At 37.7% G+C, this 24,214-nt stretch overlaps 1 protein-coding gene across 7 annotated transcripts in view; it reads right to left on the reverse strand.

Annotated features, from left to right (window-relative positions):
* Positions 1 to 1,022: 1,022 nt before the first annotated feature.
* CTNNA2 (catenin alpha 2) overlaps positions 1,023 to 24,214 on the reverse strand; it is a 1,267,385-nt gene continuing 1,244,193 nt past the window's right edge. For all 7 annotated transcript variants that reach the window (XM_051842711.2, XM_051842709.2, XM_051842710.2 and 4 more), the window contains one exon: positions 1,023 to 2,199. In XM_051842711.2, the coding sequence (XP_051698671.1) occupies positions 1,912 to 2,199 (288 nt within the window). In that variant the 3' untranslated portion in view covers positions 1,023 to 1,911. The remainder of the gene's footprint in view (positions 2,200 to 24,214) is intronic.

Below are 24,214 nucleotides of genomic sequence, written 5' to 3' on the forward strand. Positions count from 1 at the left end.
ACTGAGGAGCAGGCTAGTTATCCAAGATCTACTGACTTCTGCTGCAAACCAGTCCACAGCCTGTATTGCAACTCCCTCATGAACAGACATTTTCAGTAGTACGAGCAGAACCATTTCTAAATAAGATTTGGGACTAAGATTTCTCTCCTTCACATCTGTCCTCTGCTTTATTAAAAAAAAAAAAACTGCTCATTTTTATTTATTGGAAAAGCATAGAGACAGAGACAGATTCACTCCTCAAATGCTCACAACAGCTCTAGCTGGGCCAGGCCAAAGCCAGAAATTGGGAATGCAATCCAGGTCTTCCAAGTGGACAGTAGGGATACAGGTACTTGAGCTTGTTGATGCCCAGGGTACACATTAGCAGGGAGCTGGAATCAAAAGTGGAGTCAGGCCTCAAACTCAAGCATTCTAATACGCTTAAGCTGGCATAAGCTTAGTTGCTCATGACTGGTAGTATGTTGTCACATTGCTAAGAAATATGTGCATATTTTATTAGAAGTCATCTAAAGACATAAATAATGTGATTGTCTGAAGTTATGACTCTAGTGGGAAGAGTTTGCAGCATTCAGGTGAATATTGTTTTGATTATTTTTTCAGACTCTTTAGTCCACAGATGGAAGATTATAGTCACTCCTCCATGGTTATGGGACAGAGGCCCTGTTTTTTTCCAATTTAGGGAAAAATTAAAATGTATTAAATAGTTTGAAATTAATGTGCTTCTCTACAATTTTTTTTCAGTTTATGTTTCTGAGAACACATTAAGTTTCGCCCAAGGCTGCGCATGGCCCAGAAAACTCTAATAAAAGAATTTCTCATTTTAGATTCAGTTAGAAAGTAAATTAAAACAAATGAAAAAAAATTTTTTGTTTTCTGAAGATGACTGAGAGAATTATTTGGAAATCACAGATTTTATCTGTAATTTCCAAAACACACCCAAACAAAACGCATTTGAATCAATTTTAAGAAGATGCTCTAATTTATTAAGTAGGCATTTAAAGAATGAAAACATTTTTCAGATGTCAAGATTAAATGTGTTTATTTTGAGTTAGTGGATACAACGGTATGTTAGATACCAGCACTCCAAGCTACACCTATGTATTTGCCTCTAAACCTTCAAACATGGTCAGTTTCCATTCTGCTAACACTCCACCATTGGGCTTTCTATTTCTAGCAAAATCATAGTTTAAATTAAAAAAGAAAAACACAAGATTGATCACCATATTGTGCTTCCAGTGCCCCCAGAATGATTTTAATTATCTCAAACAAATGTTTATTGTTTTCAGTAAAGGGGAAAAATTATAACATGAGCACTAGTAATGGCACTACTGGAAAAGAACAGAATGCAGATTAAAAGAAGCACTTTATTCTGGACTAGTTAGTTTCCTCTCCGATAAAAATCCACTTAATATCATGGATATGACTTCAAGGATAAATTGTTCAATTTGTGGGCCACACATTTAAGCGTATTGGCTAGTACATTTTTGCACTGAAACAGAAGCAATACAAGTTTTATGTTCTACCATTACACTTCCAGATTTTTCACTTATGAATATACCTGCCAACCTAATGATTCTTGCATGCATTAGAGTTTGCTCTTTTAGTTAAGTTTATTTTCCCCCTCCCTCCCGCTCCCATGAACACTGTGATGGGAACTCTTTGCCCAGCTTTATGAGAATTTGCAAAGGACAGCTCTGTGCTACCTCGGGACAGGAATCCCCTGTCCCCTCCCAGGGCTACAGATGGATCAGCAGTATTGATCCCATCTCATCTTACATGCAAACAGATACTGCTCCCTTAATTTCCCCATGCCAGAGGCATACGAGTCGGCAGGTATGCATACAAAAATGGAATTCAAAAGAAAAGAAGAAAAGAAAAAAAGAAAAAACTCTCTTGCGAAACCCTATCGTCCTAGAAGGAATCCATTGCTTTGAATTCACTTAAAGCCTGTACAGGCGAAATGTGTTTCTTCTGAGAACCTCTTCTAACTCGGGTCTGGAATTCTTCAGGCTTTTCTCTCTTGACAAGTGGCTTCTTCTCTGGAGCCTTCATCTTCCAAGACACAACAGGTGAGTTGACAGCAGCTGTCCCATAGACCTTCTGGTATTTGGTTGAGGCCACATAGGATGCTTTCACCGTGAGGACAACAGCATTCATCAGGTTTTTAGCTGCCTGGATAAGTGATGTAGCACTGTCCAGCTAGAGTGGGAGAAGAATAAAATACACCTGGGTTAACTGAGTCCCCAAATGCACAACATGTTGGTACAATTTCACAAGTCAAACACTGTTTTGCTTGGACAAGTATACAGTATTACCAAAAAGGAGCAAGTTAGCACAAGATAAGATACATAGGCTACAGATCAGTCACTTGTCCTCTCCTATGTTTAATCCCAAAGAAAAAAGAAAAAAAAAAGATTGGTCTATGATTCATAGCTTTCTAAAATCTCAATACCACTAAACCCTTTTTAACATGTGTGATTCCTAGACAAAAATTTGCTAAAGTGAAATATCTCAATATTATTATATTAGCCTAATTAGCAAAAATGTTTGAAAAGCCTTTAGCAGGTACTAAAGAATCAAATGCTATAAAGAGTTATATTCGGACTTCTCTGGCTCTAATGGTGAACATGCCTTTCTATCATAGACCATTTCCTATCCTAGACACAGAATTAGTGAAGATAAAAGCCGTTAAGCATAGATACGACCCATGGGTATTCTGTTTCTTACTTAGGTTATGGAGTTCTGAGTATCCATTTAATTATTTCCACATAATGAATATCATTCTTATATAAATACCAGTAATTGTGTCAGGGTCTAATAAATTGGGGAACAGTCACTGATGTCTCCATATCCAAGATTTAATGAAATGTTGAGTTCTTTCTATGTGACAAGTACTACACTAAGAACTCTGAAGTATTTTCCCATTTAATTCTTATATCTCAAAGCATTAGGCATATTGTCATTGCCATTTTACCATGAAAAAGCTGATGTATTCAAAGCTCATGTATGCAGAAGCCCAGAAATTTAAACAGGTTAAGTTGAAGACTTTTCCATTGGTCTGCACTGCCCTGTGGAGTTAGGATTGCATTTAAAAATGCCATAAGTCACAACTTGAGAATAGGTTTAGAGGCCTATGATAAGAATCTAAGATCAGAGACTTGTTAGGGTTTTGTTGTTGTTGTTGTTGTTGTTGTTGTTTTTTTTTTTTTTGCTTTTAACCACTCAGATGCTATGGTGTTCTTTACAATATCCTAGAACATTCAGCTATTTGTTTTCACCTTCTTACTTCACTGTCTGCACTATAGACCCTGGAAAATCTCAGAACTACATTTTCCAAACTGTCTTTCAGCCAGGACTCTATGTGACATAGTGAAAGGAAAGAATTAACCATTGGACTACAAGTAGTACCCCAACCTTAGGGACATTTGAGCATAGGTTAGTTTTTCCATTAATTTCTTATAATATCAACTAAGAAAAGATATCCATTGCAGTTAAATAAAGCAACTAAGGATGTGCCTAAATATGGCATGCCTGGTTGTTATACAACCTGTCAGTCATAGGCAGTACCTGCATTAAAAAAAGAATTATAACGAGGTACTCAGTGTTCTGAGGGCTGGATGATTAGCAAGGCATTTAAGCCAGGAAACACTAAACCCTGTGGTTTCCCTATGTGGTGTGACTGGCATTACTCCAGCTTCATGCCTTTTCAAGACTAACATGTGTCCCACATAGTAATTGCAGTCATCAGAAGATGAGTTTAATGCCTTTGTGATGCACTTGATCTAGTTAAGCTTCATTCTGGGTTAAAAAGCTATGACAATCAAATATGCTGAATTATTTATTCACTAAGGAAGCTTGTAGGGTGTGGCCAATGGGGGAAACAAAGAAATATGCTTTGTATGCATGAATCCCTTACAATATTTGATAGCATAGACTTAAGGCTTTACCACTAAAAAAAAAAAAATCCTATAATACAGAAAATCAAAGATACTTATGGATTAGAGCCATGATTCAGTGCACATATAACTGACTGCTTTGTGAATTAACCAAATTTATAGAGTAACTCACTTCACTTGACCATTCCTATCATACAAGGTACACATATACCAAAATAACTGCTTAACCCATAAAGTTTATATACCCTAAGTTTCTAAATCTAGCTAAAGTAAAAGCAAATTTTAGATTATTCTTGTTAACAGGAGAAGCTAAGTATGGATTCATACAGTGGTTCTCAAGCAGAGCATCTGAAGGAGCAGCATTATTACCACCTGGGAACTGTTAGAAATGCAATTTCTCAGGCCCAGTTTAAAATGTACTGAAGCAAAAAAAAACTTGCAGTCCTTATTTTAACTAGTCCTCCAGAAGATACATGTCAAAGTTTGAGAACCAGGGGAATTCATGAAACCCAACAACTATCTAAGGCCTTACTTCACGCAAAGATTTCAAGATTCCCACTGTACTATACAAATTTTAGCAACCTCAAAGCTAGTCATCTGACTGGATTTCACTTCTTTATGTTTTCCATCATACTCTAATCTCTCCCCCCAGGTAGAAGTGTGAGTGATGAAACACAGAGATGGAGACAGCAAAATATTGGCATAATTAGGAGTAAATCAATCAATGTTCCTGCAGTAGCTGTACACGCCACCCCCTTGGCCCACTGATAGTTCCCTGTATGTCTGCCAGGTTTCAAAAATAAGTAATATTGTGATTGGTTAATTATATTATATACTATGGTTAAAGAGACGGTGAGATAATACATCAGAGAGTTCTGTTGATTTTCTTTGGGACATCAGAATTAGAAGAACTAGAATAAGCTATGTCTATTATAATTAAATGGTTCTCAAAGAATGAGTCTTGAAAGAACTGAGTTGGTCTGAAGAGGATTACAAGGAAGCCAGAGATTTCTACCCCAGATTCTATTTTCATATAGATGGTGTCTAATTCTGCAGCAAAAGTATGCGAGCTTCCCTCTTCTTCCAAACCCCTTTACGCTCCCAGCCTCAAGCAGGAACCCTGTGAATAAACCTAATACATTGGTTGAGAGTGAATCAGCTCTGAAATACAAAGCCAGTGATTCTATTCAAGTTTCCTTCTAAGGCTGATCTTGAATTTATGGCAAGATCAAGTGAGGAGATGAGGGGCCCAGACAATTAACCTTGAATGAATTATATACACAGACAATAAGCCCAGCTTTAAAGTGCTAGTACAAAATTTGACTTCAATTTTGCTCTTCGTCCTAGACCTACTTTCCTGATAGAGACCATTACTAGCACCATAAGAATTCTTATTATTTTAAAGTGGATTCTGTGTTTGTCCAAAAGGTACCCAGAACTGATTTCTAACTGAATCTTTTATTTTTTATTTTTATTTTTTTGCTAAAAATGCACTAGAAATGGTTACATGTCAAAAAATATTTTTAGGCAAGTTTTAAGACAGGACACTTGGGGCTGGTATAGTGGCATAGTGCGTAAAGCCTCCACCTGCAATGCCAGCATCCCATATGGGGGCTGGTTCACCAGCCAGTTGCTCCACTTCTAAGTCAGCTCCCTGCTAACAGCCTGGGAGAAGCAGTGGAAGATGGCCCATGTGCTAGGGTGCCTGTCACCCACATGGGAGACCAGGAAGCAGCTCCTGGCTTCAGCCTGGCCCAGTCCTGCGCATTGGAGCCATATGGGGCAGGAACGAACAGATGGGAGGTCTCTCTCTCTGTATCTCCCTCTCGATTTTCAAATAAACAAATCTTTTTAAGGAAAGGACACTTAGCATAATTATACTCTATTTTGTGATTTATACTATAACTATTGGCATTTTCAAATAAGATATGAAAACAAATATGTGTAAAGGAAGTTCTAATAATAACCAACATGAATCGAACACTCATTAGATACCTGGCACTGCCTGAGTCCTTTTAATTATTTCAAAAAATTCTGGAAGTAGGAATAGAGTCTTACTCTAACTTTACAGATGAGGGAAGTAAAGCTTGGAGAGTAATGTAACTCACCCCTGTGGTATTTGACAAAGTAGGGGTTAAAACCAGCACCATTTCTCTCCAAAGCCAGCATCTGAATTCTTACACAGTATTGCTCATGAGAGTATAATTCATTCTCTGAGGTCTTTTCACTTACTACCTAGCATTCCTAGACAGCTCATTTCTATTCACCCTGTCCAGGCTGAACATTTGTCCTCCAAACCTGGAAATATCCTGGTAACATCCTCATTAGGTCTAATCAGCACCTCTGTTTCTCTGTCATTCTTAATGTCCATGTTTGAACTCTCCCTCCCTAGCACTTCTGGCCTCAGGTGAGTTCCTGCTCAGTGGCCACGCATCCATAGAATCTCTGGCCTTTGGGCTGTCTTCTTCATGGGGATTCATCATTGAAGCAGCAGTGCCTGGAGTCTGATTGCAGCTAATTTCTCTTTCTGTTGTCAGGTTTAGTTTTTTTGTTTTTATTTTTTTTTAAGCACATGTATTATACAGCCATGGCTGGTTGTTTCTTTAGGTGGAGCTTGGCTACTCTTTTTTTTTTTTTATTTTATTTTATTGAAGGAATACAAACATTGTGTGTTTCAAGCCTTTACCTGGGATAGTCTTGTTAGCTTTCAAATGGCCACAAAAGTCAATCACACCTCAACCATTCCTCATGCCAGCCTCGTTACATTGCTTGGCCTTCACAGCAGAAAAGGATCACCTTTTCCTGTTTAAGGTCCTTTCTGTTCCTATTGGACATCCCATTAAGTTCCTGTATCTACTGTAAGAAACACTGCTCATTTTCAGCTCATTTAAAAAATAACATCCTGCATTTAGCAAATGAGACCATGTTCCAGTCTGTGCATTAGCTCCCTGTATTAGACTTAATTTCTATACAGTTCTCTGTATTAGGTTTAATTTCTATCATTCAATCTAATAACCGTTCCTGAGATGGTAACAGTCGTATGCCCACATGGGACTCAGAGGACCCACAGGGGTTTCCCAATAACACACTGCAAGTAAGTGATGGAACCGAGACTTAAACTTAGGCAATAGAAGTCCAGAGTGTATGCTCTAACCATTGTTCCCTACTGCCTCCCAGAGCCATGCATGAAAGAATCCTCTATCTAAAAATCAATCAAATTGTGCTAGATGAATTCTCCCTGTTCTATCCCTTAGGTGTCTGCTGTCCCCAACCATAGAAATTAACTTCTCCTAAATCTGTCACTATTCTTTTAAAATACCAAAGTACTATTTTAAAAAGGCAACAGATGTTTCCTCACATCTTGTTCTATTACAGTCCATGAACAGCAAATAAGGGCGGCAGAGCTATTTTACAGCCATTTTTATAGGGCACGTTTGGGCTTTTTTTCCCTTACCTCTGTTACCACTGTGTTCTTCTTAATCCTACTGAATTTCTAATTGACAGCCAATTTTCCCTTTCCCTGTATCTTCCTCATTTTGTGTTTTGAGTGGGGGGAAAGACTTTCTTGAATTGTGTTTGTCCCATTCATCAATATTTGTGCTGCCTAATGCCTTACAATATCCAAGCTGAAGAGCGCCATGACAAGCACCTGGAAAGACTTTGTTACAATTACATAATCCTCTGGTTGTTTCCAGGACCCATGTCATTAGTCAGATACTGTTCACCAATGCTGGACAAGTGCTCTTATATAGGAAGCAAATGCACTCCTTTGAATAAAAGGACAACACATACCTTGAAATACTGAATTCTCATCTACTCTTAAACCTAGAGTCTGCCCTTACATCTTCCCACCTATATACTTATCCATTCAAGCTTTTCTTCAGATACCTATTGAATATGTACTTTGTACCAACCAATACACCTGTCAGGTATACAATGCAAACCTAAGTAAACAAATACTGGACTCCAACAGCTCACAGTATAATAAGCAAAATGACACAAAATAACATGATAAAAGTTTTATTAGGATGTAAGATGCTAAAGGAACAAAATAAATAGGGGATCTACCTTGAGTCAGTCAGGAGTAAGGCAGAAGAAAAATGACTCAGTGGCATGATACCTAAATTCCCTTCAAATGATAAAATAGGAGGGCAATCCTCAAATTCCTAGCTATAATAATCTTGGCACTCTTAACCCATTGTTAGAAATAAGAAGGAAGCAGCCGGCACCGCGGCTCACTAGACTAATCCTCCACCTTGTGGCGCCGGCACACCAGGTTCTAGTCCCGGTCGGGGTGCCGGATTCTGTCCCAGTTGCCCCTCTTCCAGGCCAGCTCTCTGCTGTGGCCAGGGAGTGCAGTGGAGGATGGCCCAAGTGCTTGGGCCCTGCACCCCATGGGAGACCAGGAGAAGTACCTGGTTCCTGCCATTGGATCAGCGCAGCGCGCTGGCCACGGCGGCCACTGGAGGGTGAACTAACGGCAAAGGAAGACCTTTCTGTCTCTCTGTCTCACTGTCCACTCTGCCTGTCAAAAAAAAAAAAGAAAGAAAGAAAGAAAGAAGAAGGAAGCTGAAGTGCTGTAATACTTTGGACATTAGCTTTGGACATGCTGGGGTTAAGGTATCTGTGTTCTATATAGAATTATTTGGAGTCACGGAAGACACAACTGTAATTATGGGTGTTAATCTTAGAGAGGTAGAGAAAAGAAATCAAATGCTTTGCTAATAGTGATTTTCCCAGTTGTTTCATGAATAGTATTCTACATACTGTAGGTACGTTATGTATGTCCATTTGTCTGAATTTTTTCCTTTATTGTCATTATAGTATTTTTATAAAGAGAGAAAATGGAACACTGAAATATGAAAACCATATTCTCTCCCTAAGTCCAATAAATTTACTAGAAATTTTCTCAGAAGACTTTCAAGATCAAACTCAGTAACCTTTTAATAATTTTAGATATTACATCATCAAATAATATCTTATTTGGAAAGAAAATAGCCATGGCTGTCTACATAATAGTTAATTGGCAATCTTTTCGAATACTAGTGGACTTCCTGAGACAAACCAGCAGTAAAATAAATACTACTTAGATTTAATGGTTTGCTTTAAGAAACAGACAACATTTTCAAAAGTGCAAATAATGTGAAGGGGTGGAAAATATTGGGTTAACTATATATGACATAATAAATATCTTAGGATGTCAACTTGTAAAGATGAGCAGTTAATTACATTAATTTGCAGGTTGTATGTCTGTTTTCAAAGATGATGGTGATCTACTACTCAAAATTTTATGTAGCAAATGGACATTCATGGAAATCCAAGCAACAAAACAATCTTTCATTGAATTTAAAGTAATACAAATGCCAAGGAACTTCTGGATAAACTAAACAGAATAAAATAAACCAAGCCCACTTGAAAGGTGATTTTGAAATATGAAAGCTAAGGATACCTTGATTATTTCAAAAGGCTTAGAAATACCTGGAAGAAGAAACCCAGTCCTATTTGGACCACGGTTGCTTCTATTACGTCATCAGAGCTAAAAACAGTAATGATTTAGAGAATGCTAAAATGGTTCCCTGGTATGGTCAAAGCCCATGTTAGCCACCTGCAAGGTCTTCAAATGGCAATAATGTAGTTTTAGCATTCAGGTATTTTTAGAAGTCTCTACTAATTTAGGCCTGGGTTAGGTTTTCCAGGTGGAAATTGTGATGAAAAAATTGGCAGTGTTTCAAAGCAAACACATTGGGAAAACTAGAATCTTTCCACTGGAGCTGGTCATTTACTTATATTTAAACTATTATCTCACCACAAGAAGTCACAAATAGCTTGCAGGGAAGAAAAAAAAAAAAAAGATTGAGCTACAAGTCAGCTTTGCTGTTAATGAATGAGAGGTTAGAAACCCAGAACATTGGAGCCTATTATCCGCCAAGAATATTTTATGTTTAAAAAAATCCATGAGGCTTTTAAGGAATATTTGATCTTCTTAGAAACTGTGGTACATTTGAAATATCTGCCTACATTTTTCAGAGTCTGTATCAATAACACTTTTTTTTTTTTAAAAAGTATCAAGTCCAGGGTGATAAATAAGCAAAGACATGGTGAAAAGCTGCAGCCTAATCACATCTTTCACCCTTAGTCCTCTCAGGATTTTTATCTGCTTGCAAAAAAGACATTGCCTGTATGGCAAGCTCTGGTCCACTTACTCTTCCTTCGCAAACACCGACAATGAAGCAAGCTGGCAAAGCAGGATTCTTTGCTCTGAAGAGAATGACAGTGGTGAGCACAGGGCAGCAAGTTGCCACTCACCGCAAGAGTATCCATGGCAGGCATTATTAATCAATCATGGCATTTTGTTCCCTCTGAATCTGCTAAGTGGCACGGGTAAGGAAGCATATTTACCGCCTTCCTCCAAGAGGTCACTTTGTGACAGAATTGTCAAAAAGCAACTTGATGCCAGCTACAGCATAGATAGATCATCCATTGTACCTCTAACTCTGTTTTCATATTGTTTTCCTTGCTACCTGTAAGACTACGGCCAAATGTTTTTATCTAAGTGATACTGCATTCACCCTTTTTCTCTCCCAGCCAGTTTCTGGGGAGAAATTGTGTACTTCTTGATAATGACATCATATTCTGTGTTGCTAATTAAGGAGATCGGTAAAGAGAAGACATAAGTATTAACAGAAGTGCAAATCTTTTGGAGGCTAACTTTAAGCCAGATGATAAATCTTAGTTGTATGTATCAACAAATAGGATATCTGAGGTGAGAATGACTGTTACACTGTTTAAAAGCCACCTGAAAATAAATAATAACACATACTCATTCCTTATAACAGATAGCTAAAATAATGGTGGGGTAGTTCCTGGAGTGTTGATTAAGCCCAGGAGTGTTCTTCCTCCTTGATATAGGATCTTGAAAAGCACATATTTTACAGCTTTAAGTAGTGGATCAATCAGCACAGAAAGGGGGAAAGGAGATCTGTTATTTTTCTGCAGGGCTTCCTTGAGTGATGCCAGAGAGGCAGCTGGTGTTCCACCAGTGCTGAAGGCCAGTTGTTCGGAAATCTGTATGTGATGGTGCAAGATGAGTCTGGCAAAGACCTTAGCAGAAAGGCACTGCAATTACCGTCAGGCTAAGAAAAAAGTCTCCACAGCCTTGCTGAAAATTTTACCAGTTGGCTCTCGGGTAACTTTCTCAACTGGACATATTTGCATCTTCCTTTTTAATTCATTTAGGTAGATAGTACCGCTTCATAGTCAGCCAGTCCACTGATTAACTATCTTCATTTGCATTTTTTCAATTATAGGTAAGTAAACCTTGGGGACTCCCATGAAGGTTTAATTACAGTCAACAAATTTTCTAAATATGGCTTTGAGCCATTTTTTCTCACCATTAAAGAAAGAACATCTTTTACTCAACCCAAAATAAGGCATTCTTGCTAACCTTGGACTCCCAGAGAAGTCAGAGTATTGAGTTGCGCTGGCCTTATAAACTTCATCTAGGCAGTCTCTGTCTCTTTATTGTATATTTCTTCCTTCTCTGCTTCCATTAAGCACCCTTCCTTTCCCTTCCTTTTCTCATTCTTGAAATCCACAGAACTTCTCTAAGTCATTTGTTCCAATGTAAAAAAAAAAAAAAAATCATGAGGAAACTGAACAAGGGAAGAAGTGCCCATGGATTTTCAGGCATCTGCCATTACTGGAAGATAGCCTTAGGCTGAAAGATGGTCCTTATGTCCCATAAATACCCAATATACTAACTTGGTCTTGTCATCTTAGTACAGACATGCTGAAGCATATGAACAATCTAAGGGTTCTATCTTATAATAATTCCCTTTTGCATTTTCTATAGGAGAGTCAGTAGTAGAGTGGGACTACCTTTAATCCCTTCATTTCCACCATTTTCCCTCTCATGTGGCATCACAGGCAAGAGATGAATATACATTGAGCCACTGTCCAAGGATCCAAGAGCAGTAAGCCTTCAAACAATGGATCCAAGAGTTGCTAATGGACACGACACACTTTTGATTCTTTATAAACTTGGATACTGCCAATAAGGGTACTAAAGATTTTTTAACAACATACAGAATGGCCCCAAGTCTCCAGCATACAATGTGCATTCGGGTGCTGGTTGGAAGAGGCATGTGTGTGGTCACCTCGTCCCTACCCCTTTCTTCAAGCTGCATCTACTCTCCCTTCTGTGGTTGCATGGTGTCGCATTCCTGCTTTTCCTGCTGCCTCCGTGTTTCCCTTCCCTTTTCACCTTTGGAATCCTGATGAAAACCTGGAATCTGAACTTTAACAGTGCCTGAGTTCAAACCCTGATTGGATTGATCACTGGCTAAGTGATCTTGAACAAGCTACTGAATGTCATTATACCTCAATCTTCATTTTTACAGTAAAAATGAAAATCGCACTTTTTAAGCTCATTAGATGAGATAAAGTGCTTAAACCTCAGTAACTGCAGCATGGTAACCAAATGTTGGGGTTCATTATTTCTGTGATTCACCATGAAAATCCAAAAAGGGTCCTTTAAAATACTTATCTCTTCCTTTCCAGTATTTTTCCTTTCAAAGTTTCCTCAAGCTAGCATTTTGGATTCTCTTTAGCTCTTGTCTTATGGAAGCCACCACCACAATGGTTGCTTCTTAATGCATGAGTATTACACTTTCAGTGTATTAGGGAGAAAAGCTCGGAGAACTTCATGAAGGAATTAGAAAAACACTGAAACACGTATATGTGTTTTAGCACTACTAAATCTTTTAATTGAGGAATCAAGAACAAGAAAATATGTAGGCTGTATGTAAAAATGTGACACCCAAAGCATCTAAGAACATTTACGACCTAATAAGTTAATAGACAATCAACATGACTCTACTAGGAGATGGAGGAAAGATAATCTAAACTGGTATAGCAATGCTGAAAGATCTAATTTGGGAAGTATTAAAGGAGCTAGTTAATATGAAATATTTTACAAAATCACTTAAAAGTCCAAAGATTTCAAAAATTCAGTATATTTGTTTGGTTAAGATATTATTTCTAGATATTTTCTACTAAAATGCAGATTGTTACCTGGACAATGTTAATACACTAATTTGTGTAATTTTCAGTCTACACTGTTGTCAGACCCCAGTTAATATCCTTAAATACATAAAAAAAAAATGGAGCCTTTTCTGGTGATACAAGGGTGTCACAGACTGAAGACCAATTTCTCAAGTCCTCTGTTAATCTCCATCAAGACCCACACACTTGAGTTTCACAGTCTTTCGTCCTAAATCCGTAGCTCAATTTTGTTAAAGTAGATTACAAATGCTTAATTTTTTTTCATCTTTAGCCCAGTCTTAACCCATTTGATCTAGGATCTGCCATCTCCAGATAAGACTGGTCTTATCTCCCCATCTTAAATCTACATATGCTTTAGTGGTATTTACAAGTTTTTTCCAACTAGGTAATGCAAACATGTAAGCATACCAATCTCACTGCCTTTTGCTGGCATATTCTAAAAACAGACCTTCCAAAGAAAAACTCCAAGGTGATTCAAAGTCAAAATTCTAAAGATTGAAATTATCTAGGATAAGGCCTGTAAAAGTTGGGAGACATCAAGAAGTAAGACAGAAGCAAAACAGGAAAAAAAAGAAAAAGCAAGAGGGATTCTTACAATACACATTTACTGATCTAAGTCCCTTCTGTAACCAGTAAAGACAGGATTGCTCCTACTTCTTCATTAGCAAACATGCCCAATCAATCACAATCTTCTTTTCTACTAATCCTAGACATGGTCTCAGAATTCTCAACATAGAGCCTCCTCAAATACTGCAGCTGATGAGAGTCAGCAATCAAGAGGAACCCCAATCACCATACCCACCACACTTTATAGGAGAAAGCTATCACTTGATTCCTGTAACCTGTTCATGACCACTTTAAAAATAGTATGAGTATGAATTTCACTTCTCTCTCCAGTATTGTTGTTTTATTCTCACACAATTCATAAAGAATTATCTTTTAAAGAAAATGCAGATAACTGAAGGGAAATATTATAAACATATGTCGCTATATAAAATAATATACTACATTAACTTAAAGTTTCAATTCTTTCATTATAGAAATGAGAATTAAGAAGAAATGGTATCATTACTCAAGGGCTTATAAGAGGGCTGCAGTATAATGCAGTATAAAACCCAGTAATTTTAATTAGTTTTAAATTTGAGCAGTGGATTCATAGCTTTTTATAATTGAACACATTTTCTGTCTACTTTGAAACAGTATTTAAGTAGACATAGAAAAATGTTCTCCACATCTTTCTTTCTGGTCATTACATTCCCAGTGTTAACACACTTTCAAATCATTTTCAAATAATCAAAGTGTACACCCATAGATTCAGGTAAGGGCCTGCTACCTTTAATTCAGAACACAGCTCAATGAGTTGTAACCATTAATTGTTTCAGTCTAGATTCAACTTAGGGTCTTGCAAGAGGTATTTTCAAAAAGATTACCTCCTGACTTAGACAGAATGATCTAAGCATCTGCATATCTTGTCTTATAGATTTTTCCAAATATTTCAGAGACTGCAAGAGCCCCATGAATCACTTTATTTCTCCTGCACTCTTCTCCATCTCAGCGGCAACACAATTCTTCCTAATGTTAAGTTCAATACATAGGGTCTTAGGTTATACCTTTTTATCTCCAATCAACAAGCAATCTGCAATCATACTTGACATCATCATCATTAGAAAGCTGCCATTGTTTGATCTCTTCTCTGGCTCCCTATTGTTTACCTCTTTTTCTCTATTAAACAGAAGCCACAGTGATCCTGTATAATGAACTCAGATAATGGCATTTCCCTCATGAACATGCTCCAGTGAATCCTCATCTCAGTTTGACTCAAGTCCAATGCCACCTAAATGGTCTTCAAGCTCATATGTTCTGGGTACCAATACTGCTGATTTTTCCCTTGTTTAAAGAACTAAAACAAGTATACTGGCTTTTGATCAAAGAGACCAGTGATGCTTATAATGCAAAGCCTTTATATTTATTTCTTCTACTGGAGCACTCTTTCCATGATTCCTGCAAGAATTTTTCCATCATTGCTATCTGATCTTTATTCAAATAGGGACATCTTCATGAAAACTATACTTTGCCAATTGCTACTTCACTCCTACTCTCAATCCTGTTTGCTATTCCTTGAATAATTTTCATGCAGTTATCATCATTCAATATATATTCTTTTGTTAATCATTTCTCACCCTTGTGTATATCCCAAGCACCTAAAACAGAACTTTGCATATGGTAAACATTTGCTGAGTGTGAGTGTTGAAGAATCATTGTGAGTTTATTGGTTGGTGAAATACAGGTAAAGGCTTATCTGAAGAGAAAGCTAGGGCACAAATCTCTGGTCCAGTACTCATTCTTTTTAACTGTCCATGCTTCCATGGGAAAGCACCCAAAGGCATGAGATTTTCAAAAAGAGTGGAATTTAGAGGCATATTAGAGAATATATACTTTAGATAAACTGCAATGCAAAGCTTATGGCTTCTTTCATTTACTTTTCTCCAAATGGCAGAGTTTGAAGATCAGGCTTTGCTCAGAAAACAGCCTCAATTGAATTCTTTGTGCCTAATTTTTGCTTTTTTTTTTAAGCAAAACATAGGTCTTTGTTTCTAGACCATCTCCCCCATTAGCAGTACCAGCATGTATGAGGCACTGATCTGGTTTGCCAGGCATAGTACTGAAGCTTTAATACATCGTCTCTAATTCTCAAAACATACACAAAGTATACATCACCATCTCTTCCTCACATATGAGGAAACTGAAATAGAGGAAAGTTATTTTTGTGAACTTGAGATCACAAAATCTGTATCTGGTAGAATATCACTTACCCTATTGTGACACATAACTTGCAATCTTTCTTGACCAGGAAAATCTACTGGAGGCTTTTCCTGCTCTGAACACAATATTCCAGGTTTGGCACCATTGGTCTGGAGAGAGGCATGACTTAGGATGTGTTTAACAGTTCAAAAGTGAGTCATGGGACCAAGCACAATAGGGCAAATATTCTTAGGCCACAGAGGAGAAAACTTCTCTCAAATTTTCATTCTTGCAATCATGATTCACGCAGATATATAACCTCTATCCTTGGTGTATTTAACAATATACCATAGCTCTAACTGCTTTGAATAAGATACATAAAGGTATTTAAGGTGGTTCTCCTTAGAAGCCAGGATAGGTACCTGCCAGGGCTTGGCCTAGTTTGGAACCTTCTAGTCGGTCTCTCCTGGAGTGAATGTACTCTAGGAAGACACAGCAAAAGCTCCAGCGGACGCCCTTCAATCTAAAACTGGAAATGTTACCTCTGTAGTTCAACAAAGGACATCTATGGGTGGACAACATATTGTCTGGTCCCTTGCAAAGGAGGCTGAGCTATACAAGAAACTTGCAAATTTAACAGATTAAAGCAAGCAGAATCCTCAAGAGACTGGAAATGCAAACACTAGTGCCAAAAATCACAGAACAAAATATTAATGCTTCCTTTGAAAGAAAGCCTCAAATTTATGAAATTGGAAAACTTTCTTAGGAAAAAAAATGAGGTACTACTTTAAATCCAAGAAGATGACAACTTTTAACCAGGGCACAAAGATAAACACTAAAGAGTTGGAGACAGTATGATACAGTATCCTACCCCTACTAAAAATCATGGCTAAAATTAAGATGAAAGTTTCGTCAAGGCACAATCCCTATCTTGGAGTCTCTATGGACCTAGCCTTTACAAAGTTAAATCATCTCCATATTACAAGATGTAAAAGCCACCTCATTATTTCTGTACCTGATATGCTAAAACCTTCCAAGGCAAAATCTCCAAATAGACTCTAAGCAAATATTTGAAAGTGATCTCTGTTATATCTGAAGTTGCCACCTGTTACAGCTCTCCAACTTTCTCTTACGAAACATGAATACTGAGTGGTGAAACACATTCAACTCCTATCGCTTATTTGCTAGGTTTCAGGGGTGCACCTGGCACTAATTTTTGCATTGCAGATACTCATCATAAATATTATTTCAAAAACACCCAGTTAAATAATTTGAATCTCCAAGAGACCATCAGCCAGATGTGTTAATGATTTTAAAATATTTTAAGAAAGCTTTTATTTAATGAATACAAATGTCATAGATACAGCTTTAGGACTATAGCAGTTCTTCCCCTCACACCTATCTTCCCACCCACACTGTTAGGCTTGCCACAAAACACACCAAACTGGAGTGAGGGAAAGGTTTATTGGAGAAAACCCAACAGACCTGAGGGAAGGGGCGAAGAAGGAAAGGAGGAAGATGAAGAGCATAAGAGAGATCAAAAGAGAGAAAGAGATAGACAGAGAGGGAAAGAGATCAGGAGATGGAGAGAGAGAGAGAGAATGCGCCACGTGTTCAGGATCAGGTCCTTTTAAAACTTTGCCAGGGGGCAGGCGGGGAAGTAGGAGCAATGAATCCCAATAGGATGGGGTGGAGCTGACACCAGTGGTTGGGCCATGTGGCCACCTGGCTTCCAGCAATGGTGGCGGGGGCTAAAGCCTAGGATGGTGTTGGGATGTAGATCTTGCCACAGATAAGACTACGCCATTTTACTAACCCTTACTCCCCCCCCATCCCATTCTTTATTAAGATTAGTTTTTAATTAACTTTATATACAAAAGACCAACTCTGTACTAAGTACAGATTTCAACAACTTGCACCCCCCCCACACACACACACAAAGTATAAAGTACTGTTTGAAAACAAGTTTTACATTTAATTTTCATAGTACAACTCGTTAAGGACAGCGAGGTCCTACATGGGGATAAGTGCACAGTGCCTCCTGTTGTTGATTCAAAAAGTACTCCATTTAAGAAAGAAAATAAACTATCACTTTGTTTTCTGAAGTTAAAAATGTACAAGGATACTTCAAAATATGTGTGCAAAATGAAATTAAAAGATGAGTTGATTTTGGTACAAAAAAATTTTTAAAGTTCTACTTTGACTACAACCTTGTCTAAATATTGGAGTTGGCAAACTCAAGAGGCTTCCATAGCCTTGGCAACTCATGACAAGAGCCTAGGGTAATTACTGACGCAATAGGAGTGTCACTTGTTAAGTCAACAACAGGAGTCACTGTGCACTTACTCCCCATGTAAGATCTCTGTCCTTAATGTGTTATATTATGTGAATTAATGGTATAACTAGTACTCAAACAGTACTTTACACTGTGTGTGTCTGTGTGGGTGCAAACTGTTGAAATCTTTACTTAGTATATACTAAATTGATCTTATGTATATAAAGAGAATTGAAAATGAATCTTGATGTGAATGGGATGGGAGAGGGAGCGGGAGAAGGGAGGGTTGCGGGTAGGAGGGAGGTTATGGGGGGGGAAAGCCGTTATAATCCAAAAGTTGTACTTTGGAAATTTATATTAAATAAAAGTTTTTTAAAAAGTTCTATTTTATTTGAGACAGTTACAGAGAGAAAGGTCTTCCATTTGCTGGTTCACCCTCCAAATGGCTGCAATGGCCGGAGTTGAGCCAATCCAAAGGCAGGAGCCAGAAGCTTCATCCTGGACCCAAGCAATTGGGCCATTGCCCACTGCTTTCCCTGGGGCATTAGACAGCTGGATTGGAAGTGGAGCATCTGAGACATCAAACGGCACCCATATGGAATGCCAGTGCTGCAGGCCAGGGGCTTTAACCCACTGTGCCACAGAAGTGGCCCTGCAAAACTTTTTGAAATTGATATATAATTTTTTCATAATATATATTTTCCTGGAAAGTTTTAAAGACACCTATTTACCAAATAAAAAAACTAAAAATACAGAGGACAGATGAAGTCAATTAGAAACCAAATCCTTTTTGTATGTTGTGTTATGAAAACACTCAACTTGATTTTCTCCTGTTGCATCTATTTTGCAAATAGAATTTCACTTTTTTATAGCTCAGTAATATTCCATTGTGTATAAATACATTTTTTATGCAGTCATCTGATGGACACCTTGGTTGATACCAAGTTTTGGTATTATGAACAGTGCTGCCATCAACATGGTGGAGCAAGTATCTCTGATACATTGTAGTCAAGTTTTTTTGGTATATAACCAGTATTGGGATTGATGGATCAGATGGAAAGTCTACTTCTAGTTTCGAAAGCAATCTCTGCACTGTTTTCCACAGTGTCTGCTCTAATTTATATTCCCACCAACAGTTAAGTGTTCCCTTTTGTCTCCAGCGTTTGTCATTGTTTTGGATTTTAGCCAGTCTGACAGGGATCAGGTAATATCTCATCCTTACTTTGATTTGCATTTCCCTGATGGCTAGTGATGTGGATCTTTTCATATATTTGTTGGTCATTTGTGTATTTTGAGAACCGTCTATTGAAGTCCTTTGCCCATTTCTCAACTGGATTGTTTGGGGGTTTGTTGTGGTTAAGTTGCTGATGAGGCGGCAGAGGAGCTAATAGGCAGTTAGGTTGGTTGCAGACTGAATGAGGACAAGGGAAATATGTCTAAGAGGGTGCAAAACGCTTGCTTTCCCCTGCTTATCCTGCCCCTTGGGGTTTTCATTTTTATCATGGAAATAGTGAGGAATTAAGTGATTCCACCCTGCTGTGTTTTCAGTTTACTGTGAAAACAAATTCAACCTTTCTGATGCTTCCTGGTTTTGTTTGTTTTAGACAGCATTACAAGGTGGCCTTTTAATGGGCTTTGTTCCTTCCCTGTGATTGTTAGCTGCTTTTCTGCCTTCCCATCCCAATTGTGCTTAAAAAACTCCACCTGTCACAGTTAGGGGAGTCTGCCCATCTTGGAGCCCAGCTCCTGGCTGCTGCAGGAGGTGGTTGACTTAAATTTTTCTTTGCTCTCTGCCTTGTCCACTTGGAAATTCTTCTTTCACATGAAACAAAGAACCGAGGTTGCCTCTTTGCCACAATCATACCCATAACACTGATATATTCAAGATATTAAAAATTTGTCAGGTGGTTTACAAATCTATTTTCCATTGTGTTGGATGTCTCTTCACTCTATACAGTCCTATATGTTTAGTCTTTTGTTGCCTGTTCTTTGGGCGTCTTATCCAACAAGTTGTCCTCTGCACCAATGTCTGAATGCTTCCTCTACGTCTTCTTCCAGCAACTTCATAGTCTCTGGTCTTAAATTTAGAGCTTTGATCCATCCAGAGTTGATTTTTGTATATGTTGAGAGGTAGGGCTCTAATTTCATTCTTCTACATTTATACATCCAGTTTCGCCAGTACCATTTATTGAAGAGTTTATCCTTATTCCACTGTATGGTCCGAGCACTTCTGTCAAAAATCAGTTGACTATATGTGAATTAATTTCTGAGCACTCTATTCTGCCTCATTGATCTATGTATCTTTTTTTAATGCCAGTAATATGTTGTTGTAATTACTATGGCTTTGTAGTATACTTTGGGTCAGGTATTGTGATGGCTCCAGCTTAATTTGGCTATTCTGGGTCTTTTGTGATTCAATCTGAATTTTAGGCTTGCTTTTTCTAAGTCTGTGTAGGTTGTCATTGGTATTTTGAAAGGGATTGCACTGAACTTATAGGTTGATTTAGGTAGTACAATGATTATTTCCATCCATGAGCAAGGGATATCTTTCCATTTTTCTGGGGTCTTAAATGGTTTCTTTCATCAGTGTTTGATTTTCATTCTAGAGATCTTTGACTCCCTTGGTTAAATTTATGCTTAAATTTTGTGTGTGTATTGTTATTGTGAATGAGATTTCTTTGATTTCTTTGTTAGTTCCTCATTAGCATACAAAAAGACTACTGGTGTTTGTATTATTTTATAACCTGCAACATGACTGAATTGGTTTGTCAATTCTAACAGCTTTCTGATGGAGTGTTTAGGTTATTCCATGTGTAACATCTTGTCACCTGCAAACATTTATTTTCCAATTCTGATGCCCTTTCTTTCACCTCCCTAATTGCTCTTGCTAAAACTTCTAGTACTATATTGAATAAGAGTAGCAAAAGTGGACATCCTTGTCTTGTTCCATATCTGAAGGGAAATGCTTTCAGATTGTCCCCATTCACTATGATATTGGCTGTTTGATATATAGCATGTATAAATACCTAATTTGTGGAGGGTTCTTATCATGAAGGGGTTTTGAATCTTAGTGTTTTCTCTGCATCTGTTGAAATGATCATATGGTTTTTGTTCTTCACTCAACATTTGCAAATCAATAGAATGAAGTAAGCTGGACCCAGAAACGCAAATATTCTATGTCATGTCATATATATGGGAGTTAAATTTAAAAAACAAGAAAAAAAATCTGCATATCAGTATTTCTGCAAATGTAACTTTGTAAAGTTTTGTTTCATACTTCTGTCAAACCAATGGTTAAGAACATTATGCTACTGCAGCTTTAATTATCTGAGTACTTTAAAATGACTATATATGGGTGAAATGTTCCTCTTTCCATTCAACTAGTGTTTATAACCACTATCCCCATTCCTACTAAACTGGGGTCTTTTTTGCTTTTTACATACTGCACTGATTTGGTGAAGTAGGAAGCCTTTTTACTATACTGTCAATTTCAGCAATATCATCTCAAACTAAAAAAAGGGGGGGGGGAGAGAAAGAGGGAGTGGGAGGGAGGAAAGCAATATCCATGTGTTCTCATAAATTTAAACAATACTATGAAAATAATTGGAATGCTGTACCCACAATAGTCATATTTATAAAAAGATACTGAAGTCATTTTATCTTGTTTAAAACTTTTCTCAACAAAAGTTGCTCTGAAATCCCTAATTGTCTTTGGGATGAATTACTAAGAAATGAAGACTTGGTGTAACTAAAAAGGGAGGTGTATTGAGACTTTTAAAAGGCCTACGAAGGTTAGGGCCAGAGGATGACTATGATGAGTTTGCAAGAGTCTTGGTTTATAAAAGTGTACCTCCATATCTTGTAGCCAGTCTTAGGATGAAGATCAACAACAATTTTATCTGCCATCTTTCACTCTTCCAGAAGGAAGAAATAAAGCCTCCATTTAAAGATGAACATCAAAATTTCAGCCTGCTAGAGTCTCCACTCTAGGGTGCATTTGGCACTGTCTAGTGACATTCGATTATCATTAGAGGGGAAGAGGAGTTGCCACAGGCAACTGTGTGAGGAGAGTCCAGAGATGTGTACAGCTGCTAAGCATCCTGAAATTGGTCATCACAACAAGATTATCTACAGGAGGTAAGTCGAAAACTGACTACTGGAATAAACCAAGAGTTTTCCAAGGAAAGAGGTCAAGCTGTGTTCCTATCCTGGGAAACTCACTATTGCCTCTAGAGATCTCCTTTCTCCACCTCACAAACCAATATTTTTCAAATGATTTCCAGAAATCAGCAGTATCACAGACATTTAGGAATAGCAAACATGCTGCTGCATACACCTTTTCTGGACCTGAATTTCAGACTTGGGCAGGCAGAACCCTGGAATGACGATGTGTATTGGTTATAGGATTTTTAACAGAGGCAAATGTGAGAGTCCCTAGTTGACAACCTCTGGTGAGGTTACCCCTTTCTGTATTTTCAGCTGTCACCTGTGTAATGAATGACTCCTACAGGATTCATCATGACCAAAAATATATAATCTATATAGGGACAGAACTTCAATGGTTGTTCATTGCCTTAGCTGGGATGGATATGATATGATAGGGGCACGTATAGCATCAGAAAGATACAGTACAGGCTCTTGGAAGAGACAACACAATTTTTTTCCACTTAGATATGTGGTACGCACATTTAATCCTAATATCATCCTGTTAAAGTAGATACTAATTTCATTCTCATTTTAAAGCCAGGAAGAATGGTAATTACAGCTCAATCAATCAGGTGAAGCTCATACAACCAGCTACTAGAAGTCAGTTGTCAATTCTTATCCTATGGAATACAGGGCATACAACTGTCATCCCATGCCTAACTGCCTGGTTTTCTTCAGATTCCACAAAAGCTGGAAGTAATTGTGCTACTCAGACCTCATTATCTGGTTCCTTCTAGCATAACCCAGAAATGAACCTAAGCCCTCCTCACATTCAAGTCAAAATCTTCTCATCCAGCTGGGCAGCAACTTACCTGTCTTAATTCTCTCAAAGATGGAGAAGAGAAGAAACCCTTTGAAGCTAATTGTAGAGTAATACTCCAATTTCAGTTCCAGAAACTACCAAGAAGAGGTTTTGATTTCTAGTCCCCAAATTCATGCTGATTGCTAACTTTATGGGAATACTTAATCTTCATTTTTGTTTCACCTGCATTGGTAGTCCAGCTCGTTTTCATTTTCCTTTCTCAGTCCCTGTTGAAGCTAAAGGTACCTTTGGACCTGAAGGCAAGAATTGTTCACAGGCAAGTGCTTCTGGAAAGCTTCTTTGAAAGATGCAAATATAGAAAGGGAGCCCTTGTTTTGTCCTCTCAGTTCTTAGTGCATGGAAAATGGAACACTAGCAGGTGTCTCAGACCAAAAGATGCACTTGAGAATAGAAGCCACCGACTAAGTATAGCAGATCATAAAACTGGATGTCTGGATTCTTAGCAACTGTACATTTCCTGCACTGCCCCTGAACTCCTTCTGTGTGTTGTGTATTGTAAGTCTCTACTTAAAGGTTTTATCATATACAGTGGAATCTAAATCCAATGTAAATATTTAAAAGGCTAAGTACAAATGGTTAATATCATTAGTGGGCATTAATAATTTAGGTAAATTAAACAAATTTCCTTTCATTATATTTGTATAACAAGGTAACATAGTCTGCAGTTAGGATGGCAAATGAAACAAAGTTCTTTAGGAAGAAATTCTGTATACTTCCTGCCATAATGTATATTGATAACAGTTGATTTACTATTCCAGAGAATTCAACAAATTACAAAGCAATTCAATGCAGGAAAAAATTTTTACTTGAGTTTCCAATCACAGGTAAACAATAACTTCAAATCTATTGAAGTTAGATGCTTTCTGTAGAAATAAAGGAAAAAAATGACTGATAGACCTTACAATCATTTATTAGATGTGATAAAATCAATTGAAGAAGGGGTGACAAAAAGCATATTAAACACATTATGTGCCCATCATGTAGACAACCAATCAAAAATGGACATTTAATCTTTACTAGGTCTGTAACCTCATGGAAAAATAGAATTATAAGTTTATTTGGGGGCAAATAAGTTAATCCATGCACATTTTCCATGAACTTTTTAAAGACCCCTTATATGATTAAAATTTATGTTGAAATGACACAGCACCCTTTTCCTGAAATACTGCAGTGTATCAGCCACTGATGTTGTGACCTCTGGGCAGATAG

This window comes from Oryctolagus cuniculus, chromosome 2, assembly GCF_964237555.1.
Source record: "Oryctolagus cuniculus chromosome 2, mOryCun1.1, whole genome shotgun sequence".
NCBI lineage: Eukaryota > Metazoa > Chordata > Mammalia > Lagomorpha > Leporidae > Oryctolagus > Oryctolagus cuniculus.